This window comes from Oryx dammah, unplaced genomic scaffold (genome assembly GCF_014754425.2).
Source record: "Oryx dammah isolate SB20612 unplaced genomic scaffold, SCBI_Odam_1.1 HiC_scaffold_12, whole genome shotgun sequence".
NCBI lineage: Eukaryota > Metazoa > Chordata > Mammalia > Artiodactyla > Bovidae > Oryx > Oryx dammah.
Window position 1 is genome coordinate 15,579,920 of NW_024070196.1, and position 24,009 is coordinate 15,603,928.

Below are 24,009 nucleotides of genomic sequence, written 5' to 3' on the forward strand. Positions count from 1 at the left end.
CTTGCTTAGGTGAGGAAATTGGAATGCTGGAGGACATGGCCGTTGGTATTTCAGATTTGAAAAAAGTCACATTTAAAATAATTGAAGCCACATCCAATGATGTCTTGCCAGTTATAACAGGAAGGCGGTAAGTGGTGCCCATTTCCTAAAGACCAAGCTTTGTTAGATGTTTTTTACTAACCCCTGACAACAGAGCTTAAAACAGGAAGGTGGTAAGTGGTACCTGTTTCCTAAAGACCAAGCTTTGTTAGATATTTTTTACTACCCCCTGACAACAGAGCCAAGGAGAATTAAGATTTGGCTTGGAAATGTTTCTTTTGTTCTCTTTTCCTTTTTTGAATGAGAAATAAATGTAGGTGACATGACAGAGGAAGATACTGAAAAACTCCTAGAGGTTTCATGGATGTTTATAAATTGTACTATAGTGAAATAAATAGGATAATGTTCCCCCGTGAAATGTGAGGAATTCAAAGTAATAGCAAGCATGAGAAAAAACATTTTTCTTTTTATTACTATCTAGTCTAAAGCTCTGGATGTTTTTACTTTTGCTGGAATCATTTGGTTAATAGTGTCATAATTCTTGAGATGACTTGATATTAAATTCTGCTAAAAGCAGCAACATTTTAGAAAAGATGTATTTCTATGTCAGGGGCATATGCCACCATTTTTCTTAATTATTTTTGACAATTCACTGTCAGACTGAGATTTCCAAGAACAGTTTTAAATAAATAGCTTTGAAGGTCGTTGTATGATGGGCAAAATATCAAATAATTAAGAAAAATGATGGTGTATAGAATAGACCTCCAATAGAAGAATTAACATCCTATGGATAAATTATTTCAGTCAGAAGTCCTCGGAATTTTAACGATTCTGGCATTAGCACTTTTAAATGCTGCATGAAGATACTTGAAATTTAAAGCTTTCTCAAATCAGAGTGAAAAAAAAAAAAGAATTTTCTAAAGAGAGCCCTTTTCGTGGCAGAGAGAAATGAAGAGACTTAGGTATGAAGTATAAAAATTCAAACTAAACTTGTTTTCTTTCTATAATAAATATATAATTATTTAAACTTTTGTGTAAAGAATGCCCAGAAATCCATGGTTGATTGAAAGGTAACTCTTAGATATAAAGAAAAAACACATCCCTTTAAAACTAAGTATCTCAACTGCAGCCTAATGCTTAATTTGCCATTCATTGGAAGAAAAAGGAATAAAATTGCTCATATACATGCCTAGAAAACAGTGCCACCTTGTATTACTATAAAGATTATTAGCAAAAAAGTGGGAAACTGATACTTTTATCACAATTTATAACCTAAGCTTACCAGGCCATTTGCTCTAGGCAGAGTTTTTTTCTGAGGGAGTTCTTTAGACTGTCTCTAAATTCAAAAGCTATCATATGGATGGGAATGAAACTGGAATGGCAAAGTGAGCAGCTTGGCATTTTTTTTCTCCAGAAAGCAACATTATAATTGGACAGAATTTTCTAAAGCAACCATCTTATGACTAAGAACTAAATTTGTGCACAAATTTAGAAGTACTTATTCGTGAAAAACTGGTGTACATTGGATAAGTCAGTAGGAGTTTGTGGCGTCTTTGTCGAGTTGCTCCCATCATTCCCAGCTCTGTCAGCACAGTTTTGTGAGGGCAAAGCAGGCCATAAAATCCGGCAGTCTCCTGCCAGAGGGGGCTGACTTGGTTTGGACCAGAGAAGAAAAAGAATAAAGCACACTCTTGAAAAGTTGTTAGAAACAATGGTGACTAGATAACCATTCACAATCGCATCAAATAGAATAACTACATCAGACTAAATTTAACAAAGCACTCTAAGAAATGGCAACCCACTCCAGTATTCCTGCCTGGAAAATCCCATGGACAGGGGAGCCTGGTGGCTTGCGGTCCACGGGGTTTCGGGGAGTCGGACACGACGAAGCACGCACACCACACCTGATAGCTAAGTTGGTAAAGAATCCGCCTGCAATGCAGGAGACCCCGGGTTGATTCCTGGGTGGGGAAGATCCACCGGAAGAGGGATAGGCTACCCACTCCAGTATTCTTAGGCTTCCCTTGTGGCTCAGCTGATAAAAAATCTGCCTGCAATGCGGGAGACCTAGGTTCAATCTCTGGGTTGGGAAGATCCCCTGGAGAAGGGAAAGGCTACCCACTCCAGTATTCTAGCCTGGAGAATTGCACTGACTGTATAATCCATGGAGTTGCAAAGAGGTGGACACGACTGAGCAACTTTCACGAAGAATTGGAAACAGAACACACAAAATAATGCTTGGAGAAATTAATACGATCCAATAAATGAAAAGACAGTCCATGTTCACGGAGCTGGAATCTTCATTCATTATTGGTGGTAATGTCACTTTGGAAACAATTTGGCAGTTGCTGAAAAAGTTAACCTAAAATTGCTATGTGACTCATCAGTATATTCCCAAGAGGAAATGTCCACACAAAACTAGGAGTATTTTTCAGAACACAGGTAGCCAAAATCACAAAGAAATCAAGTGTTCATCAACTTGAATGCACAGACAAAATGTGGTATACCTAAGCAACAGAACACTATTCAGCATGCTACTAACACATGCTGTTACACACATGACTGAAAAATGATGCTAAATGAGAAAAGCCAGACACAAAGGACTGTATGTTGCATGATTCTTTTTATATGAAACATGTAGAAAAGTAAGATCTGTAGAGACATAGAATTAGATCAGTTGTTTCCTGGGGCTGACTATGGGGTTGGGGTTTGAATGCAAACAGTCAAAGGAGATTTTTTTAAGGCAGTGGAAATGTTCTGAAAGTGAATTATGGTCGTGATTGCACAACTCTATAAATTTGCGAAAACTCTGAATTATATACTTAAAACAATGAGCTTACGTCAATTATATTTTAACAGTGACAAAACATAGGCAGAACACTCCGACATAAATCGCAGCAATGTTTGTTTGGATCCGTCTCTGAGTGCAATGGAAATAAACGCAAAAATAAACAAATGGGACCTAATTAAACTCAAAAGCCTTTACTCAGCAAAGGAAACCATAAACAAAACAAAAAGACTACCAATGGGATGGGAGAAAATGATGCAACTGACAGGGGATTAATTTCCAAAATATACAAACAGCTTATACAGCTCAATATAAAACACACTCAAAAATAACTTGATCAAAAAAAAAAAAAAAAGTGCAATAGACCTAAATAGGCATTTCTCCAAAGAAGCCATACATTTGGCCAACAGACACATGAAAAGACATTCAACATTGCTAATTATTTTGTTGTTCAATCACTCAGTTGTGTCCAACTCTTTGCAACCCCATGGACTACAGCGTGCCAGGCTTCCCTGTCCTTCACCATAATTGCTAATTATTAGAGAAATGCAAATCAAAACTACCAAGAGGTGTCCCCTCACACCAGTCAGAACGGCCACCATCAAAAACTGAAAATAGTAAACACTGGAGAGGTTTGTGGCAAAATTGGAACCCTCCTACACTGTTGGTGGGAATGTTAGTTGGAAAATGGTATGAAGGTTTCTTAAAAACTAAAAATAAAGTTAACATATGATCCAACAATCCCACTCCTAGGAAAAACAAAAACTGTCATTCAAAAAGATTCATACACCCTGATGTTCGTAGCAGCACTATTTACAAAAGCCAAGATATGGAAGCAACTTACATGCCCAATTAAAGATGAATGGATAAAGAAGACTGAGGTGTGTATGTATATGCATATATACACACATGTACAAAATGGAATACGACTCAGCCATAAAAGAGAATGAAATAACGCCATTGGCAGCAGCATAGATGGGCCTAGAGATTATCATGCTAAGTGAACAAGTCATACAGAGACAAGCATCATATGACATCAGGATATGCAGGATCGAAAAAATAATACAGTGTACTCATTTAAAAAGCATAAGTAGAAAGCAAACATGGTTACTAAAGGGGAAAGTAAAAGTGTTAATAGCTCAGTCCTGTTCAACTTTTTGTGACCTCGTGGACTGTAGCCCACCAGGCTCCTCTGTCCATGGAGTTCTCTAGGCAAGAATACTGGAGTGGGTTGCCATTGCTTTCTCTAGGCGATCTTCCTGACACAGGAATCGAACCCATGTCTCCTGCATTTCAGGCAGATTCTCTACCATCTGAGACACCAGGGTGAGTGGCTTCCCACTCCAGTTTTCTTGGGGTTTCCCTGGTGGTTCAGATGATAAAGAATCTGCCTGAAATGCAGGAGACCCAGGTTCAATCCCTGGGTTGGGAAGATCCCCTGGAGAAGGGAATGGCTACCATACCAAAGGAGAATAGGGGGATAAATTAGGAGTATGGGATTAGCAGATACACAATACTATGTTTAAAATAGATAAACAAGGACCTACTTAATAGTACAGTGAACTATATTCAATACTTTATAATAACCTATAATGGAAAAGAATCTGAAAAGATGTGTGTGCGTATAACTGTATCACTTTGCTATACATCTGAAACTAACAACACATTGTAAATCAAGTATGCTTCAACTTTTAAAAAAGCTATCATAAAGTGTATAATGTTTCACCTTCAGAGCAATCTATAAATTTGCAGAGCAGACTTTACCCATTGAATCTTCTCATATTCCAGAAAATTTTGAAATGAGTAAATATCAGCTGTCTGTTAGCCAGTCTATTGTAAAGAACACTGAAAGCAATTTTAAAAAGAAAAATAAAATGTCCATCCATCTGAGGGTAGTGCTAACATCCCTGCTTGCTGAATGGATGGTATTTCCCAGCTCTCTCGTTCAAAGCTGAGGTGAAAAACTCTGGCAGTCGAGGATTCAGAGTAAGCATCAGTATTATACTAGAGAAACTGAAAAGATTTTCACAGAGACCCGCCAGTTCTCCTGTTCTTCCTTATGCCATATACGTATTACAACACTAGTGCTCTGTATGGTTCAGGAAACACACAGACTTTCCTTAATTCCAGGGGAAACTTGACATTTCTTTGCTCAGTTCACACTGGATCAAAAGATACTACATTTCAGAATATATAAGCATCTATTCTTCTGACCTTATTTTGTGAATCCTAACTTAAATCTTCAACACTAAACATTAGGGGTAATTTTTAATGGAAATTTCCAGTGAAAAAATGCTCCCATGATAATGTGGAGAAATGATCAGGAATCACCAAAGGTTACATCTTAAATAATAAAACTATTGCATTTCCATCAGACTATCACAAACAGAGGGGTTCATCAATAATAACAATTAGGCTATGCTAAAAATGTTATAAATGATTTTGTTCATTAGTTTCACTTTATTGGAAGTCCCTTATTGCTTTTCTTATCACTGAGACTTGGTTTTAAAATAATTAAATCACGAAAACAAATACTGACGCTCTTATGCACATGGTATGTGAACATGCACTAAATGTTCTTCCTTTCCTAAAACAACTCAGAGTAAGAGAAGTGAATGTAAACACTTCTTTATGCCAAGTAATTTAATAGTAAAGTGAATGAAATGATTATCAAATGAATTAATAGTAGAAAATAAGCAAATAGCAGCCAAAAACCTGAATCCGTGCTTTATTCCAGCTGTTTTGTTGTTTCTTTTCAATGACTCTAAAGTAATAAAATTGAGCGAACTACAGCAGCGCTGCGTCTCTCTGTCCCCCTCTCTCCAGTGAACACTACGTGGTGGAGGTGAAGGTTCCAGCAAGAATGTTTGAGTCACTGCCTCTGCAGATTAAAGAAGGACAATTGCTTCATGTTCATCCAGTACTTTTTAACATTGGGATCAATGAACAGCAAACTCTTGCTGAGAGGTAAGGTTCAGATATAAGATCGGTTCTTTTTTTTTTTTTTTAATGTTATGAATATGCTGAGTAATTCCACATGTTCCTGTACATAGACACTGGATTCATGGGTAACATTTTCCTTTCATCCATACTAAGTTACTTGATATAGCAGACAGAATTATTCATATTTAAGGATTCCTGGCTCATATCAAATTTAAATGTTATAAAATAATAAGGAAAATATTGGCGTCAATACCAAAATATTCACATGGGTTAGCTTTCTTCTTTCCAAATACCTATGTGTGTGTATAAAATTTTAGAATTGTTTTATGCTCACATGTATTTCACCATTGTAAACTCTACTAATTGCATCAAAATTTTCTGGACCTAAAACATGTTATCCTTTCCTTTGTTTTATTTACTAAAATAATTGTTATTGGAGGATGCCAATACATCCTTTCATAATAGTTTACTCAGTTAAATGACAGATAATTTTATGTGAGTTCATAAGTAATTGTAACAAACCATATTTTAGCAGGTAAAGGAATTAACTTTAGCATCTCATATGGTTCACATGTAGAGATTATCAAAAATGGATAAGAGTTAAGGTTCACAGAATACATTTTTAAAAGAGTCTCTAAAACTTCTTACAGAAAGAAGTTATTGTCTTGCTGTAAAGCCTGGCTGAAAAAGCTCCCCAAAGCTAAACTTTTGGAGAGTATTTAAAATGCTTCCTTATCTATAATTTAGTCTCTCTCTATATATCTCCTGCTGCTGCTGCTAAGTCGCTCCAGTCATGTCCGACTCTGTGCGACCCCATAGACGGCAGCCCACCAGGCTCCCCGGTCCCTGGGATTCTCCAGGCAAGAACACTGGAGTAGGTTGCCATTTCCTTCTCCAATGCGTGAAAGTGAAAAGTGAAAGGGAAGTCACTCAGTAGTGTTCAACTCTTCACAACCCCACGGACTGCAGCCCACCAGGCTCCTCTGTCCATTGGATTTTCCAGGCAAGAGTACTGGAGTGGGGCGCCATTGCCCTCTCCATATATCTCCTACCCCCATAGTTAGCTAGTGTGTTCTTTGCCATGATTGGTAAGAATGTTTTAATCCTTTACTGTTGTTTTTTAACTAAACTAAAAAACCACTACACTTATAGTCCTCTTGAGAAGAGAGCAGAAGAGCACCAGTACAGAGGCTGGCATCCTTCATGATGTGGACAGAAAAAAATAGTTCACAGAAGTGAGCTCGTCCCTGGGAGAGTGGAGGGCCCTACATGTGCCTGCAGCAGTGTGTTAAAGGCTATATGCAGTTCAGTGTCTGGTCCTGGTCTTCTAGACCTCTCCTCAAGCTATCATTAGTGAAGAGGAAGATTGGAGGGATAAAAAGAGAGGGAAGAGTTTCTGTGTCTTTAGAGATACAGCTCTGCAGAAATGGAGAAACTAACTTGGACAGAGTGTCAGTTATGCAGAGGCATGGGGTTAGTGTTTTAGATTTATTTCATTCAGGTTCACATACGATGATTGTAAGAATACTTTGGTATGTCAAAAAAGATTGATGGAATCAGGGCCAGTGGAAATTGGAATATGTTAGAGATCACCATTACGCAATGTTGTTTGAAAAAACAGACTCCTCCCTTGCAAAACTGTTACCATCTATTTAAAAAAGATGAAAAAGTTACTTTGGGGTCCTGCTTGGTAAACCATAATTATTCTCTTTTTTCTATGTTTAGGTTTGGAGATGTCTCTTTGCAAGAAAGTATTAATCAGGAAAATTTTGAACTCCTTAAAGAGTATTACACAGTATTTATGGAAAAGATGCCTCCTGATTGTAAGTATGCAAGTTACCAAAAAAAAACCCCACAACAATAATAATTTCTTGATTAATAATTCTTTGGGAGAGGACAGACATAAAGGTCAATGGAAGAAAAAAGCATGGGGTGGGAATGCGAGAGTGATTTTGAAATTGTTTGCGCCAAAGAGACTGATTGCAAAGGTGGCCTCGCAGACACCTGCCTCGTTGTTCTGATTGCATTCAAGTGTGTCCTGCTGCTCATGTTAGGAGTGCCCTGGGAAAGTGCCAGAAGTTAAAAATAAGGAATTCATAATTAGAAATCTCAATTGAATCCAACAGAAATTTTGTAGGATTCTTAACTACCTAAAAAACTTTAATACAGATTTAGGTTTCTGATTTATAGTCTACATCAGATATATCTCTAGCATATATATGTGAGTGTATTGTTCTTCAGTTGCTCAAGTTGTGTCTGATTCTTTTCAACCCCATGGACTGCAGCACACCAGGCTTCCCTGTCCTTCACCATCTCCTGGTGAGTCGGTGATGCCATCCAACCATCTCATCCTCTGTTGTCCCCTTCTCCTCCTGCCTTCTATCTTTCCCAGCATCAGGATCTATGTGTGTGAATGTTTATATATATTCCTATATATATAAATCAGAACATAAATTTTACAAGTAATTAAAAGTGATAGAAATTAAGGCACAAATTATTGAACATGCTTATTGCAACTTTTATGTGAACATGTTGGGGTATACGTCTATAGAAATATGTTTAACATTTTGTTTTTTGGGCCATTGTTCAGCACTGCCATCTTTTTGAGCAATCCAAAATCACAGATTCAAGAATGTATTTGGAGCTCTTCCATAAGTACTATACATAAATAAGTTGAGATACTTAGATAGTCACAATAAACTAGGTTTTAATAAAGTAGGAAATATCGTTACCAAAAGCTGTAATTAAAGTCTGCCTGTCATCTATCTGCTGGCAATTTGTTCATTGATCTGTATTCTGATACTTAGTTTGAAATAGCTTAGGTAGCAGAGTATTTAGGTCTCTTTATAACACAGTGATTTTACTTCAGAATATTATACTGGCATAAGCATATCCATGTATGTATCATTAGAAAATTTTACTGCTGTTTTTATGTTTTATTTCACATAAGATATTTTTAATGCCAAAATGAAATTAAGTACAGAGGGATTTTTTGGCAGTCAGCATACTTATGAATTTCAGATTTGTAAATTACTTGGAAGGTTAATAATCTAAATAAAACTATCTTGCTTTAGTAATTACTGGGAAAAGTTTATTATAACTTGGATGTTGCTGGATAATTCTCTCACAGTTACTTGTAATTTGGAAGTAATTCCCAGAATTTTTATAGACAACTTGATTTCTATTTATAGGGGCCCTTTCAAAGTGAGATCCTTGTACCTGCAGCATCAATATCACCTGGAAATTTGTTATCAATGCAAATACTCAGGCCCCTCTGCAGATCTATTGCACTTGCCCTGCAATCTGTTTTAATCAGGCTTCCAGATGATTTCTGATCCATACTAATGTTTGAGAACCAATGCTATACCATCTCTACTCAAAACACACATTATATTAAAAAGTAGGTTGTTGATGAAGTCTTTGAAAGATTTTAATACCATATACATAAACAGTTATGCACTCCAAAAAAGAAATATGTATAAATAATTGTTGAAGTGTTTCTCAGATAGGAAATACAAAGTAATCCCTACATTCAAGTCATTTAAACTCTTCATGGGAGTGTAAGCTTTAAGAATTTGAAGAACATGAGATCTCATATAATGTATTACTAATTAAAATAACAGTTTTAGAAACATATAAATATATCTCATGCTTGAAAACAGGCTGGACTTTTGCATCAAATCAGTTTTATTTCATTGGTTGAAATAAATTGTCTTAACATACTGAATTTTTCTGATATTCTGTTTCCTTTTACGTCAGCATAGTTTTGAGACAGCACTACATAGATTTGGTGCAGAATGAAGGTGTGACATGACTGTGGTTATTTTTCATAACAAAAGTCTGAACCATATCTATGAAACTATACTGACATATATAGGATTATTCCTCATGCAGAAATGTTGTAACCCAAAGCATCACTGGATTGCACTCCATTCAAGGAAGAACCAAAAAGCTTTATTAAGAGTGGGAATAAAGGTTAGGCTATTTGTTAAGGAGGAAAAAATTTCTTTGTGGGATCATATACCTAATCTATATAATCTACTATTTTTCTTTCATAGTGAAATCAAGGGATAATTTGTAGTAGTGTTAAAAGGATAAGTTAACCTCTAACCATATTACTTTCACTTATTCATCCATTTTGGATATCCTATCCATCAATTTACTTACCATGGTTTTTTATTATTTATGAACTAGTCAAATTCTATTAGTTCAGAAAACGAAGATCATGGCATCTGGTCCCATCACCTCATGGGAAATAGATGGGGAAACGCTGGAAACAGTATCAGACTTTATTTTGGGGGGCTCCAAAATCACTGCAGATGGTGACTGCAGCCATGAAATTAAAAGACACTTACTCCTTGGAAGAAAAGTTATGACCAACCTAGATAGCATATTCAAAAGCAGAGACATTACTTTGCCGACTAAGGTCCGTCTAGTCAAGGCTATGGTTTTTCCAGTGGTCATGTGAAAGAAGGCTGAGAGCTGAAGAATTGATGCTTTTAAACTGTGGTATTGGAGAAGACTCTTGAGAATCCTTTGGACTGTAAGGAGATCCAACCAGTCCATTCTGAAGGAGGTCAGTCCTGGGATTTCTTTGGAAGGAATGATGCTAAAGCTGAAACTCCAGTATTTTGACCACCTCATGTTGAAGAGTTGATTCACTGGAAAAGACTCTTATGCTGGGAGAGATTGGGGGCAGGAGGAGAAGGGGACAACTGAGGATGAGATGGCTGGATGGCATCACGGACTCGATGGACATGAGTCTGAGTGAACTCCGGGAGTTGGTGATGAACAGGGAGGCCTGGTGTGCTGCGATTCATGGGGTCGCAAAGAGTCGGACACGACTGAGCGACTGAACTGAAACAAAAACTTTCCTTTTTATCCCCAAATACTTTTTTTTTTTTAAATTTAGGGATGTCCCCTAGTTTTGCAATATCAGGAGTTAATGAATAAGTCATTTTAGCCAAATTTTCACTTTCAATCAAGCAGTTACCATCCTTTTACTTTTCTTATACTTAAGTTTTGTGGTCTAAAACATTGATTCTTCCCCAAATATTCTCCAAGTCTGTTAAATATGTAGTAGGTTCAGTTGATAGTCTCAATTCAGCAGTCTACACATGCAGAATCCTTTTGTCCTAATAGTTCTATCAGCTGTACCGATAGGACACACACCACTTAGGAGTTTTTAGTGGGGAGGGGAGTAAAGTTAAAGTTGCCAGACAACAGAACTCCATTTCCTTTCAGTGTGTTCAACATAGTCTGGTGATTTATAGAGTAATCTATTTGAAAGTCTCAAGTTCATTTGGAAGAAATAATCAAATTCAAGAATTACTATCCTCCAACTCCATCTTCTCTGTATCTGCAGAAGGACCATTAGTGAAAGGCTTGGAATAGCCTCTCTCTCTCTCTCTCTCTCTCAGTCTCTGTCTTTCTATCTCAGTAGATTCATGGGATCTAGAGCTGTACATATACGTGTATGTATGGATGTACATTGAGATATATATGTATGTTTTTACACATATATGTATATTTCTTGCTCCAATAGACGTTTCTGCAAAATTTACAGGAAAGGAATCACCCATTCTTGGCTTCCTCCTCTGTAACAGGCACTTCCCAGCTCTAGATCCCATGAATCTGCTGAGAGAGAGAGGCCATTCTCACCTACCGAGTATTCCACTAATGGAATACATACATGTGTATATGTGTATATACATTTGTGTACATATGTATATGTGTATACATCTATATGTATGAATGTGTGTGTGTATATATATATATTAATATATATAAATATATATATGCATCCGAGGTTGGTATCAGGCAGAGCTGTTGATGGCTGAGAGGTCTGTGTTCTGTCTGGGTACATTGTGCTGTGGATTTCTCCCTTCCCATTTTCCTGGCTTAGCGATGCATCTTTCAGACAGCTGTTCTTGCTGCCTTGACTCTAAGGCACAGTAAATCGTCAGGAGCTACTTCCCCTCAGGCCCTGCCTGTGATATTCACTGGCCCCTTTGATCAACTAGGGAAACTCCCATGGGGCAGGTATGAATGTTTCTCTCTCTGGCTCTGATCTTCCAGATGGGTTTGATGAGCTCAGAAACCTTTCAAGGCCCCTTTCATACCCTACCCAAAGCATTAAGACACTTAAGTGGTGGGTTAGCAAAATAAAATAAAGTACTGCTGTATATCGCTGGCACAAACTGCTCAGTGATTTAGAGTAACCATCTCATCTCACGTGATTCGAGGCCCCTGAGTGAGTTTCATGGAAGGAGCAGACGAAATGCTTTCTTTTCCCTTTAAATGAGGACTGACCAATTTGTAATCTCCAATCTCTGATTTCTCTCTTTGATAATAATGCCCTTCTCTTGTCTTTTTGCCTAATCAAAGGAGAAGGATATTTTCATGCAGTTCTTTTGGAGCGCTGCCATTTATTGGTCCCTGTGTGAGTGCTTTAAGGGTAGGCTGTTCTAGCTTATGAGCTTAGAAGGGGGATCAGGCAGGGCCTTTAGTGAGCTGATGTCAACTACCTCCACAGTATTTGATATCCCTGTCTTACAAAAAATATTTCATCAACTGTAGTATAACGATTGCACAAAATATTTTTTAGAACAAATCTTAGGTTGGTGATGAGGGTAAGTAAAATATTGTTGTTATATTTCATCCTGTATTTTTTTGGTTGTGGTTGCTGTAAGCCTCCCATTCAATTTAGCAGACATTGATCGAGACCATATCGTGTGTAAGACTCTGTGCCTATTGCTATGGATGGTGAAAGATAAAAGACTCTGCCCCTAGTAGCTTACCCTTTCAAGACTCGGCATGATCAAGGAATCATGTACCTTATCTCTAAATCTCTTTGCTCAGTCATGTCTGACTCTTTGCGACCCCATGGACTGTAGCCCACCAGGGTCCTCTATCCATAGGATTCTCTAGACAAGAATACTGGAGTGAGTTGCCATACCCCCCTCCAGGGGATCTTCCCAACCCAGGGATCGAACCCAGGTCTCCCGCATTGCAGGCGGATTCTTAATTGTCTGAGCCACCAGGGAAGCCCTCTTCCCAGAATACTAGCTGCTCTTTTTTAGTATTGATCCTTTCTGTGAATAATTTACTTTTGTTTTTGTTGCTTTTGTTGTCCAAAAAGTGTTAGTTTCTCTTTGGTCATTTCTGACATTCATCGTGTGGTCATGAATTGCCACAGATTTTACTTCCACATGGGGAAAAAGAAAAGTGTGTATGCATTCTTTCCATCTTCAGAAATAAGAGAATAGGATTGTTATTGTTCAGTCATTAAGTCGTGTCCAACTCTTGGTGACCCCATGGACTATAGTACTAATATTTTATGGATAGTTAATTTTAGAGGAATTGTTTAAATAATTTTCTACATAGTCCATGTAGGAAATGAGAAAACATACGTGATAGGAAGAGATTATCTGCAATATAGGGAAAGAAGGACTAAGGAACCCACAACAAAATGGAGAAATGTTTAGATTCAGGGTCATCAAGCATCACTGTAGCTAAATGAAAAGAATATCAACTAGGAGAATGTGAGCAAGAATAACAATTGTGGGGACTTCTCTGGTGGCCCAGTGGTTAAGAAATCTGCCTTGCAATACAAGGGACACAGGTTCCATCCCTGGTCGAGGAACTAAGATCCCTCAGTAGTGACCACTACTGAGCCCATGCATCATGGCTAGAAAGAAGCCGCTGTGCTACAGCAAAGATCACACATGCTGAAACTAAGCCCCTATGCAGCCAAATAAATGAATGAGTAAAGAACTTCAAGATTAGAATAAGAATGTGTTGTTGAAGGAAGAAGAATGAGGATTAAAGAGTAGCTGTTGGATTTGGTGGTTAAGAGTATTTGATGATATCTGATGGAGTAGTTTTAATAAAAGCGTGGGTTGAAACCACATCACAAACATTCAGGCAGAGAACGCATGATGTACAAGTAAAGAAACAGAAAAAGCCACCCTCAGGAAACTTAAAGTGAATGCAAAGTAGAGAAATGAAAAAGTAGGCTGAAAGCAAGGGTCAAGTGAGAAGGTTTCTCTTTCTTTCTTTTTTTCTCTTTGATTTAGTTTCCTAAGAGAAACAAAATATAAAGTACAGATAGAATTGCCGAAGGTACTCAGGTAAACACATGCCCTTGACCACCCTATCTGGAGATTCTTTGGAGGAGTACATGGTAAAGCCTCTGGAACTGAGCAGAAGGCCTGCAAAGGTCCTTAAGAGAGAGCAGAGGACAGGCTTCCCATAGAATGCAAAGTCAGAACCCTCAGTGAAAGGGAAAGAGTAGTATTCTGGTTTTTTGAAAAAGAAAGCTGCCCTGACTGGCTGAAGCCCTTTAATACCTGAAGAATTCTAACCAAAGGTCACAGATAATTCTTTAAGTTTGATGTTCTGAGTGTAAATGGTTTGAAAGGAGTCCAAAGAGCACTTCTGGCTTGGTCTTTATACCCTTGCTGGTCCACCAGTGTCATCACATCTGCCATGGTCCTTTGATGGCTTCAGAGGAAAAAACCTTGAGAAAAGATTTCGTTCACATCCACGCTGCTGCTACTGCGGCTGCTAAGTCGCTTCAGTCGTGTCCGACCCTGTGTGACCCCATGGACAGCAGCCCACCAGGCTTCTCTGTATACAGGATTCTCTAGGCAAGAATACCGGAGTGGGTTGCCGTTTTCTTCTCCACACATCCACCATACTAACTTTCAAAATCAGATCAATCATGGTTTTCCTTGTTATCTTACCAAGCTCTTTAAAATAATTTATAGTTAATTATTTAACTATAATTTATAAAAGCTGTGCAGGAATGCCACACATTCCAGTGCTCACTTTTGCTGAGCTAAGATTTGGTTAACAAGGTGCAATTTACTGATTTTTGTTCCTTTGAATTTATATTTTCAGTTAACATTTTTTGTTTTTAGTTTTTCAATTTATCTTACCTCTCACTTAAAAATAAAGGAGCAAAGCTGTTCAGTTAAGGATAAAATTAGAAAGAAAATTATTATAGATATTAAAACTCAAAATAATGTGAAACATTAAAAGAAAAAAAGTAATAGGACTCCACTGGGACAAGAAAAACCTTCAAATGAGACGATTTCCCAGAAATAAATGAAAAACTTGACTGTGAATACAGTGTTGAATATCTAAAAGTGGCTTTTGTTAGATCAGAGAATGAATCAACTCACCCCTTAACATCTCATACTTTGTTTTTTTAAAGTATTGCCATTGAGGGACTTCTGTGGCAGTCCAGTGGTTAAGACTTAGCCTCCAATGCAGAGAGTGCGGGTTTGATCCCTAGTTGGGGAGTTAAGACCCCACATGCCTCGGGGTCAAAAAATCAAAACATAATAAAGAAGCAATATTGTAACAAATTATAGACTTTAAAAATGGTCTACATCAAGAAAAATATCTTTAAAAAAAGAAAATATCATCATTGAAAATTTAACCAGTTTTTCAAACTTAATGCATCTCTAGTAAATCAAAATAATTTTTCTTGAACAAATATGTGGTAATAGTTTCCTGAATGATAATATTGAATTTTGTTTCTAGAAGAAATGAAAAGACTGGAACCACTAAGATATAATTCGTAATCGTACTTAAGATATAATTCGTAATCGTACTTTGTGTGAAATGAGTTTACAAACGGATACACTTCAGATTATTGCTTGAAAAGAACTAACTACAATGTTTATAGCACATATTGTGCCCTGAAAGAAATCAGCCCTAGGTCTTGGCAGACGTCTTTAGCCTATCACCCTGTTGGATTCTGCACACTGTTGGAAGCCAGGAAATGTGGGGAGCAGTCCCTGTCACATGCTAACCACAGGTATCTTGTCTTACAAATGGATAAAGCCAAGGAGCCACATATAAATCAGTTCTTGGAATACTGAACATGTATCAGAGAGAAGAGTTGTGCCACATTTGCTCTGTTTATCAGTGAAAATTAAGGCTGCTTAAATGGATATTTTCTTCAGTTAGTCGTTATTTTATGAGCTCTGTTGCAGACCAGAAAGTGTGTGATGAAATCAATACTGACAGCATCAGCTCTATGTGCTGGGTCGACGGCCAATGCTCCATAAACAAAGAAAGCTGTCTCTGAATATTCATCCACTTACTGCTTACAATTGGAACCCACGTATATTGATGCACACAACATGGCTTGCTGTCACTATGAGTTGGAACACGTTGCCTTCACTTCGTAGAATAAGCTGTGGTGGGTGTTTCTTGTCCCTGCTCTTCAGAGCTCTCTGCCCTTAGACTACCACCTAAATTGAGCCTGGCCTCCAGTCCTTGGGCTTCCCAATGGCTCCTTGGTAAAGAATCTGCCTACAATGCAGGAGGCATGGGAGACGCAGGTTCAATCCCTGGGTTGGAAAGATCCCCTGGAGAAAGAAATGGCAAGCCACTCATTTTCTTGCCTGAAAAACCTCATGAACATAGGAGCCAGGCAGGGTATAGTCCACAGGGTCGCAAAAAGTCAGACGCAACTGAGCACAGTACTCCAGTCCTTTGCGTCCTTTGCAAGTGACTTGAATTTATAAAGTAAGGAAATGAAATAAAGCAAATATCTCAGAAGGCGTTAACAAACACATGCAACAATTGTGCGCACACACACCCCTAACTAAAAGTCAACAGTCTTGATTGTTTCTACTGAGTGAAAGAACTTTCTGATACAGGTTAGCTATTTGCAGCTTTCAAAGTAAGTTTCTAAATTATTACCTTTCTCGCCACACCTGGTAACACTAGACTTCCTCTGAAAGGTCCACATTTACATAGAGAGACCCTTTCTGAACACAAGGATAGACCCTTAGCATTCCCAGAACAGTGACGTCAGAGGCTGCTGTTTAGTTCTGTCAACTAAGTTTCAGCTGTGGGTGACAAAAAGCACTGTTAGACCCTTACCCCATCACCTTTCTCCCTTTTCTGAGTATCTGTTTCATCTTTGCTCCCTTCCCATTATCTATAAACTTTGAGGCTGAAATCAGGGTATGACTAACCTGCAGATGGATAGACAGGTGTCTGAATTTGATAGGATATGCTAGCCCAAACTGTCCTGTGGTAACTTGAAAAATAATGCAAAATTCTTAGTAGCCATAATAGTCAGAGCCCAGTCATGCAATTGAGCATTTTAGGAATTTACTGTGCAAGATTGGAGATAAACATGAAGAAACTGAGGAGAAATTAACCAGGGTGATGTCGCCATCCAGCATTTAGCAATAGCAGGAATCTAGCAGTAGCTAACCCAGGTCCTGAAGAGACCTAGATCAGCTGGCCCCAGAGCAGAAAAATTGCCTTTCCCCACCTCCATCTAGGTTCTTGGTGGGGACTGTCCAGTAGAAGGTGGGACCATGGACAGAGAAGTTGCCCTGTGCAAGCTTGAGTCATGGAGAAGCCACAGCCAGTTCCAGAGACAGCAAGAGAAACAGACGGAGAGAGAAATATACTAGTTTCTGGCTTCTTTCTCCTACTTAATCTCCCTCTCAATCCTCATTGCCCTAACTTAATTATAAATCAAAGAGCAGGAAGTAGCCTGGGAAATGAGGCTACCTGCTGTTAACAGCAGAATGGGAAAGGGTTCAGATAGTGAGAGCTAATCAGTGTGGACCAGCACAATCTACCCTTTGCCACTGAGCACCTCTCCTCACTTCATCCATAAAAGAATCATTTCAAACAAATCCATATGGGATTGTGGGGTCAGCATTTTGTGTTTTAACAAGCCCCCTCTGTATTGAACAATAAGATTTGAGTGTGTGTGTGTGTTAGTCACTCAGTCGTGTGCAGCTCTTTGCAACCCCATGGACTGTAGCCCACCAGGCTCCTCTGTCCATGGAATTCTCCAGGCAAGAATACTGGAGTGGATTGCCAGGCCCTCTTCCAGGGGATCTTCTCAATCCAGGGATCGAACCCAGGTCTCCTGTACTGCGGGCAGATTCTTTCCCATCTGAGACACCAGGGAAGCCCAAGATTTGAGACCCGCTAGCTTAGATTTGTAAGATGTTACACGTTTAGCTATCAAAGTGTAAATCTGTGTTTTGCATTTCATTAATACTCTTGACATGAATGTAGAAGGAAGTGAACATTTTCAGAATAGTAAAACTGTAGTATCTTTTATTTATTTGCTGTTTAACAAACATTTATTGACCTAAGTGAAATGTGTATATAAAACAACTCAGCTGTAATCATGATTCTGTTCAGTGTGAGATGATCTTGATTTATTGTGTCAAGTTGAATTAACGTGTCTCAGTTTCCTAAGCACGAAGAATAATATGAATACTATAGGCTGTTTTTGCATTTCTAATAAACGTAAGGATATAAAATGGCAGAAGATTCAAGAATTTTCTTAACACATGATCATCCTTCCAATAGGAACTATAAATTACTATTATGTAATTTATTTAGTAATAATTTCTGTTTTCCAGACATCTCCACCTTGATACTATATAGACATCCAGATATACAAATGAAAAATCTAGTTAGTCATCCAAATATTTTGCTTTTTATTTCAAATTTATGTCTATTTGGAAACATTCAGATGGCTGAGGAATTTTTCACGTATTATCCATATGTTTGGCATTGCATAGACATATAAAAAGATGAGGAAAAGGGTTTGGCAGTACATGGGAAAATTGTGTTATAATGAAGGGCTTCCTGAATGTTGAAAATGTTCCCCCAAGCAGGCAAAAATGCAATTCAGAGATTACTATCTTCAATTTTTCTCCTCTCATGTTTCTGCTAAACCAACTCTATTCAGCTTTGGTCTACATCACTTCACCGGAACTGGTTTTGTCAGTATTTCTGTCTTAAAGCCAGCGCTCTGCTCTGTCCTCATCCTATGATCTAGTAATAGGTTTGACGTGATTATTTTTTCCCTCTTTCATCACTGGTCTTCCAGGCCACCCCCCGACTTTTCTGTGATTACTCTTGTAATCACCACTGGCTGCCGTGTTTCAACCTCTATTATTGATTCCAGTCCACAGATGGCCACTCTCTTCCCTTGTTGAACAGCCTCATTGCTTTAAATACCATCCTGTCATTATCCACCTCCATACTGTCCATCTGCAGTGAAGGAGACTTGAGTTTAGTCCTTGGGTTGGGAAGATCCCCTTTAGAAGGGAATGGCAACCCACTCCAGTATTCTTGCCTGGAGAATTTCATGGACAGGGGATCCTGGTGGGCTACAGTTCCTGGACATGACTAAGCAACTAATAGACACACATACCTGCATCCCCAGCCCATCTCTCTTCCCTGAACTCATACATCCTGTTCAACTCCTCAAGCTCTGTTCCTTCTGTGCCCTTAAAAATTTATTCCTCCCACTGTCTTCCCCATTTCAGTTTTTAATCATTGCCAACTTTTTGTTGTTTTGGAAAATAATGAGAGTCACCCTTGACTCCTCTTTTTTTCACACCATGTTTTCAGCCCATCAGAAGATGTCATTGGCTCTATTTTCAAAATGTATGACCAGCTCTCTCCACCTGTTTTGCTATGACTGTGTGCAAATCCTTGTTCTTCTTGCTTCCAGATAATGGCAAAACCCTTCTCTGGGTCTCTCTCTTTCCTCTCTCCACCTCATTCAATAGTTTTTTTTTGATCACAGCAGCCACAGTGACCTTTTAAAGATGAAAATCTGATCATGTTTCTCTTTAAAGCCATCCAATAGCCCCTTGTTTTTTATTGCAAAGTAACAATCTAAATTCTTACAATGTCCCTAAATTCTTATAATATCTCTAAATTCTTACAGAGCTCCCCATAATCTGGCAAAACCCCTGATCTTATGTTCCACTCTCCTATCTCTTTCTCTCTCTCCTTCCCTCTCTTTGTCTTTCCCTCTTTCTATCACTTGCTTCACTCTGCCACACACAGACCTCTAGCTGTTTCTTAGGAACTTTTCCCTTGGCTGTTTCCTCTGCCTTATATGTTTCCCACCATGTAAAACACTCACCTCCTGTAAGTCTTTCTCCAAACGTCACTTTCTTAGTAAGGCCTCTCTTGACCACCCTCTTGACAATTGCGATCTCTAATGCCCTGGTCCCCTTCTTGCTTTATTTTTCTATCTATGTTCTAACATCTATCATTATCTAGTATACAATATGTCAAGTACCTTGCTTGGCTATAACTCCTCATTAAAACATAAGCTTCATGAGGACAAGGCTCCTTGTCTATTTGTTGACTTTTTTTCCCAATAACCAAAATTATTGTCCGGCACATAGCTTATACTCTATAAATATTTGTTGAATTATGAATGAGTGAGGGGACAGGTTAGGTCATTTGTTTAGTTGGATGTTTTGAAGATGGTAAGGGATAAGAAGGCCTGGTGTGCTGCAGTCTGTGGGGTCGCAAAGAGTCAGACGCAATTTGGCAAGTGAACAACAACAAATGTTTTGAAGAGTCAGGGAACAGTTGGATCTTGGAAATAATCTAAAGTATTCCAAAGAATGTACTTTCTACTAATAATTGTTGGGCAATGAAAGAATTGTATAGTCAAATGATTGGGGACTTTACTTGATCACACTGACAATTTTAAGATCTGTAGCACAGCAAGCATTCATTTTATGTAAAGGATTGCAGATAAATAATTCAGATTTTTCAGGCCATGTGATCTGTCATAACTCCTGGACTCTGCCATTGAAATGCAAAATAAGCCATTAACAATATGTAAATTAATGAACTTGGCTGAATTCTAATGAAACTGTATTTATAAAAACACAGAATTGGCTGGGTTTAGCCTGCAAGCCATAGTTTGCCAACCCCAATCTAAGCGTGTGCTTGCAAGCATGTGTGGTCAGTCGTGTCCGACTCTGTGAGCCCATGGACTGTAGCCCACCTGGCTCCTCTGTCCATGGGATTCTCCAGGCAAGAGTGCTGGAGTGGGTAGCTGTTCCCTTCTCCAGGGGACCTTCCTGACCCAGCGATCAACCCAAGTCTCTTGCATCTCCCGCACTGGCAGGTAGATTCTTTACCACTATGCCATAATCTACAGTACCTAAACTTATTTAATTTTATGTAAAATAGCATTTTTATTTCACTGTAGAACTACCAAAAACCCGTAGAATATTCATCATCATCTTCTTGAATACGTGTTCCTCAGGACATAGTTAAAGATTAACACTAAAGTAGTTTAACCCTATAATTGGTTATGAAGAGTTTGGTATCCTGGATAGATTTTGTTAAATTCACACCCCCAGCTAATGGGAGAACAGGGATAAATTCTTTATTTTCTGACTCCCAGTTAAATGTTCTTCTCACTTCTTATGCTGCTACTATTCCACTGCTGTTGAAGGACCCTGATCTTCTGAATTTAAAATTTATTTTCAGCTCATTGCAGAAGAGACTCTGATGTACTGACCTGTTAAAATTTTTAATGTTGATATAGATTAAGATAATTTTTTAATTTGATATGTCTCTTAAAGCAGTCCTGTATCTTTTCAAAAAGTGTTAAAAAAAACATTATTCAGTTTTAATTTTCTAAATCATGAGAACGAGACATAGACTTCTAGTGTCTCTTAACTTGTAGGGTGAATCACAGCAGTAAATACAAACAACGCTACAAGTAGCAAAGATAGACACACATCTTCGCATACACACAAGCCAATGGCCACCTCCCTGTTCAAGTCACCGTTGATCTCTGCATCTTCTTTGTCACTTCATGCCCCTCACAAATCAGATGCATCAACCCTGTTCTCCGATTTGTGTGGATCAAGACTCATATTTCTAGCCTTTAAGTCATCCTTCCATTTTTCTACATTCCTTTCTTCCCAGTGGGGTCTTCTTTCTTTAGACTTCACCACTCACTGAAGATTGGCTGGACTCCCAGTAAACCTGTCTATTTAGTATGCACCAAATGGCATGAAATCCAAAGATATGAATTCAATTAAAAGTTCATTTAGGTGAATCACTTGATGCTTTGTGTGTCTCCATTTCATTATGAGCTAAATGAGAATAATTAATCCTTATGTACCTGTTCATCATCTACCATTATCTTACTGGAGAAAGGAAGTTAATATTCACGGTGTCAGTTTCCAGGATGAGAAGTTGTCACACTGCACTTACGAACATCAGCAAGACAGATAAGATAACGGTTGTATGTGCTTTGAGCTTCTCAAGAGAGTCTTTTTCTTCCTGTGTGCACACATTGATCCAGTTAAATTTGATTGTAAAGCTTTTTCAGTAGCTATCTATATGAAAGTGAAAGTCGCTCCGTCGTGTCCAACTCTTTGTGACCCCCCATGGAATTCTCCAGGCCAGAATACTGGAATGGGTAGTCTTTCCCTTTTGCAGGGCATCTTCCCAACCCAGGGATTGAACCCAGGTCTCCTGCATTGCAGGCGAATACTTTATCAGCTGAGCCACAAGGGAAGCCCAGCTCTCTATATGGATCTAAACATATAGCTATCTGTATGGATCATTGCTTCCCTGGTAATCTTTTTTTAAAAAGTACATTTTTAATTTTGTAGCACCCTCATAAGGATGAGCTCCTGAAACCACCATTGTTAGGATAATTCATTGGTCCCACAGTGAGGTGTGAGGGGTATATTAGAAATCTTAGGACTTGTCTTCCCTTTTGGAAATAAATGTCTGAATTTGACCTGATTTAATGCCAGTTTCCTGTGAATTCAGTTTCAAGATAGTATCACATCCTGTAAGTGTTAGTCACTCAGTCATGCCCGATTCTTTGTGACCCCATGGACTGCAGCCCACCAGGCTCCTCTGTCCATGAGATTTTCCAGGCAAGGATACTGGAGTGGGTTGCCATTTCCTTCTCCAGGGGATCTTCCCAACCCAAGGATCAAACCCGGGTCTCCTGCACTGCAGGCAGATTCTTTACCCGCTGAGCTACAAGGGAAGTCCACATCCTGTAAAGTGCCCAACAAATAAAGACAAGTAAAAATTAGTTCCAACTTTCAATTATAAACATCAAAGAGGAGACAGCAACTTATTTTACTTTTGAAATGCTTTTTTCCACATGTGTAATTCACTCATCTATTGAGAAATCACTCTCCCAAACATTCACTCTCTACCTACCATTTCACCTCTCCAAGAACCATGAGTGCTGGGGCCTTTATTACATTCCAGCTCACCTCCCCGACTACTTTTCTTTCTTCATGCTTCCAGTTTTTCAGAATACAGCTCCAGATAAAGCACAACTCTTCTTTGAAGTCAGGTAGGGGTCATGAATCAAAGACTCAAAGATAAAATTATCTTTATCAGGCACATCAGAAAAATGAACTATGGCAACGTGCATAGATTAATACATTTTGTTACTGTCAATAAATTATAAATACACGAGAATCATAGATTATCAAACTAGAGGTCACATCAAGCTAAAAAAGAGCTATATGAAAGGAAAAAAAGGAAGGCCTTATATTCTTTTACCTCTTTTCATTTTAGAGCCTTGCAAAGCAGCCTCATTTCCAAAATTGTCTTCCTCTGTTTTAGCTCATTTATGACTTTTTAAATACCTCAGGAGTTATTTATTTTATTTTATTCTATATAGTATGAAACATTCAAGATTCGTGCTTTTTTTAATTTTTATTTTATATTGAAGCATAGTTGATTAGCAATGTTGTGTTAGTTTCAGGCTTCAGCAAAGTGATTCGGTTATACACATACCCATACGTTTTCTTTTTCCCTATTTAGGTTACTACAGAATATTGAGCAGTGTTCCCTGCACTATACAGTAGTTGGTTATCTATTTTAAACATACTAGTGAATGGCACCCCACTCCAGTACTCTTGCCTGGAAAATCCCATGGACGGAGGAGCCTGGTAGGCTGCAGTCCGTGGGGTCGCGAAGAGTCGGGCACAACTGAGCGACTGCAGTTTCACTTTTCATTTTCATGCACTGGAGAAGGAAATGGCAACCCACTCCAGTGTTCTTGCCTGGAGAATCCCAGGGACAGGGGAGCCTGATGGGCTGCCGTCTGTGGGGTCGCACAGAGTCGGACACGACTGACACGACTTAGCAGCAGCAGCAGCAGTGTGATATGTCAGTTCCAAACTCCCAGTCTGTCCCTCCCCTCCCCGCTTCCTGCTCTGGTAACCATAAGTTCTTTCTCTAAGTCAGTGAGTCTGTTTCAATATCTCATCCTTACTTGCCTCCAGGAACCTAAAGAGATAATTCAGAGGCCATTGGAGAGAAGCCCATTCTTGTCAGCTACCTTCTCTTTTCTCTTTCCTCTGTTCTGATGGTTTTGGAGTCAATTCCTTCTTCATTATCAGAAAAAGGAGGGCTGTGGC

The 24,009-nt window shown here is 38.6% G+C and overlaps 1 protein-coding gene across 4 annotated transcripts in view; it reads left to right on the top strand.

The window, feature by feature from the left end:
- The window catches only part of INPP4B (inositol polyphosphate-4-phosphatase type II B), a 704,914-nt gene that overhangs the window by 616,959 nt on the left and 63,946 nt on the right, over positions 1-24,009 (top strand). For all 4 annotated transcript variants that reach the window (XM_040250456.1, XM_040250457.1, XM_040250454.1 and 1 more), the window contains 3 exons: positions 10-127; positions 5,654-5,794; positions 7,496-7,593. In XM_040250456.1, the coding sequence (XP_040106390.1) occupies positions 10-127; positions 5,654-5,794; positions 7,496-7,593 (357 nt within the window). The remainder of the gene's footprint in view (positions 1-9; positions 128-5,653; positions 5,795-7,495; positions 7,594-24,009) is intronic.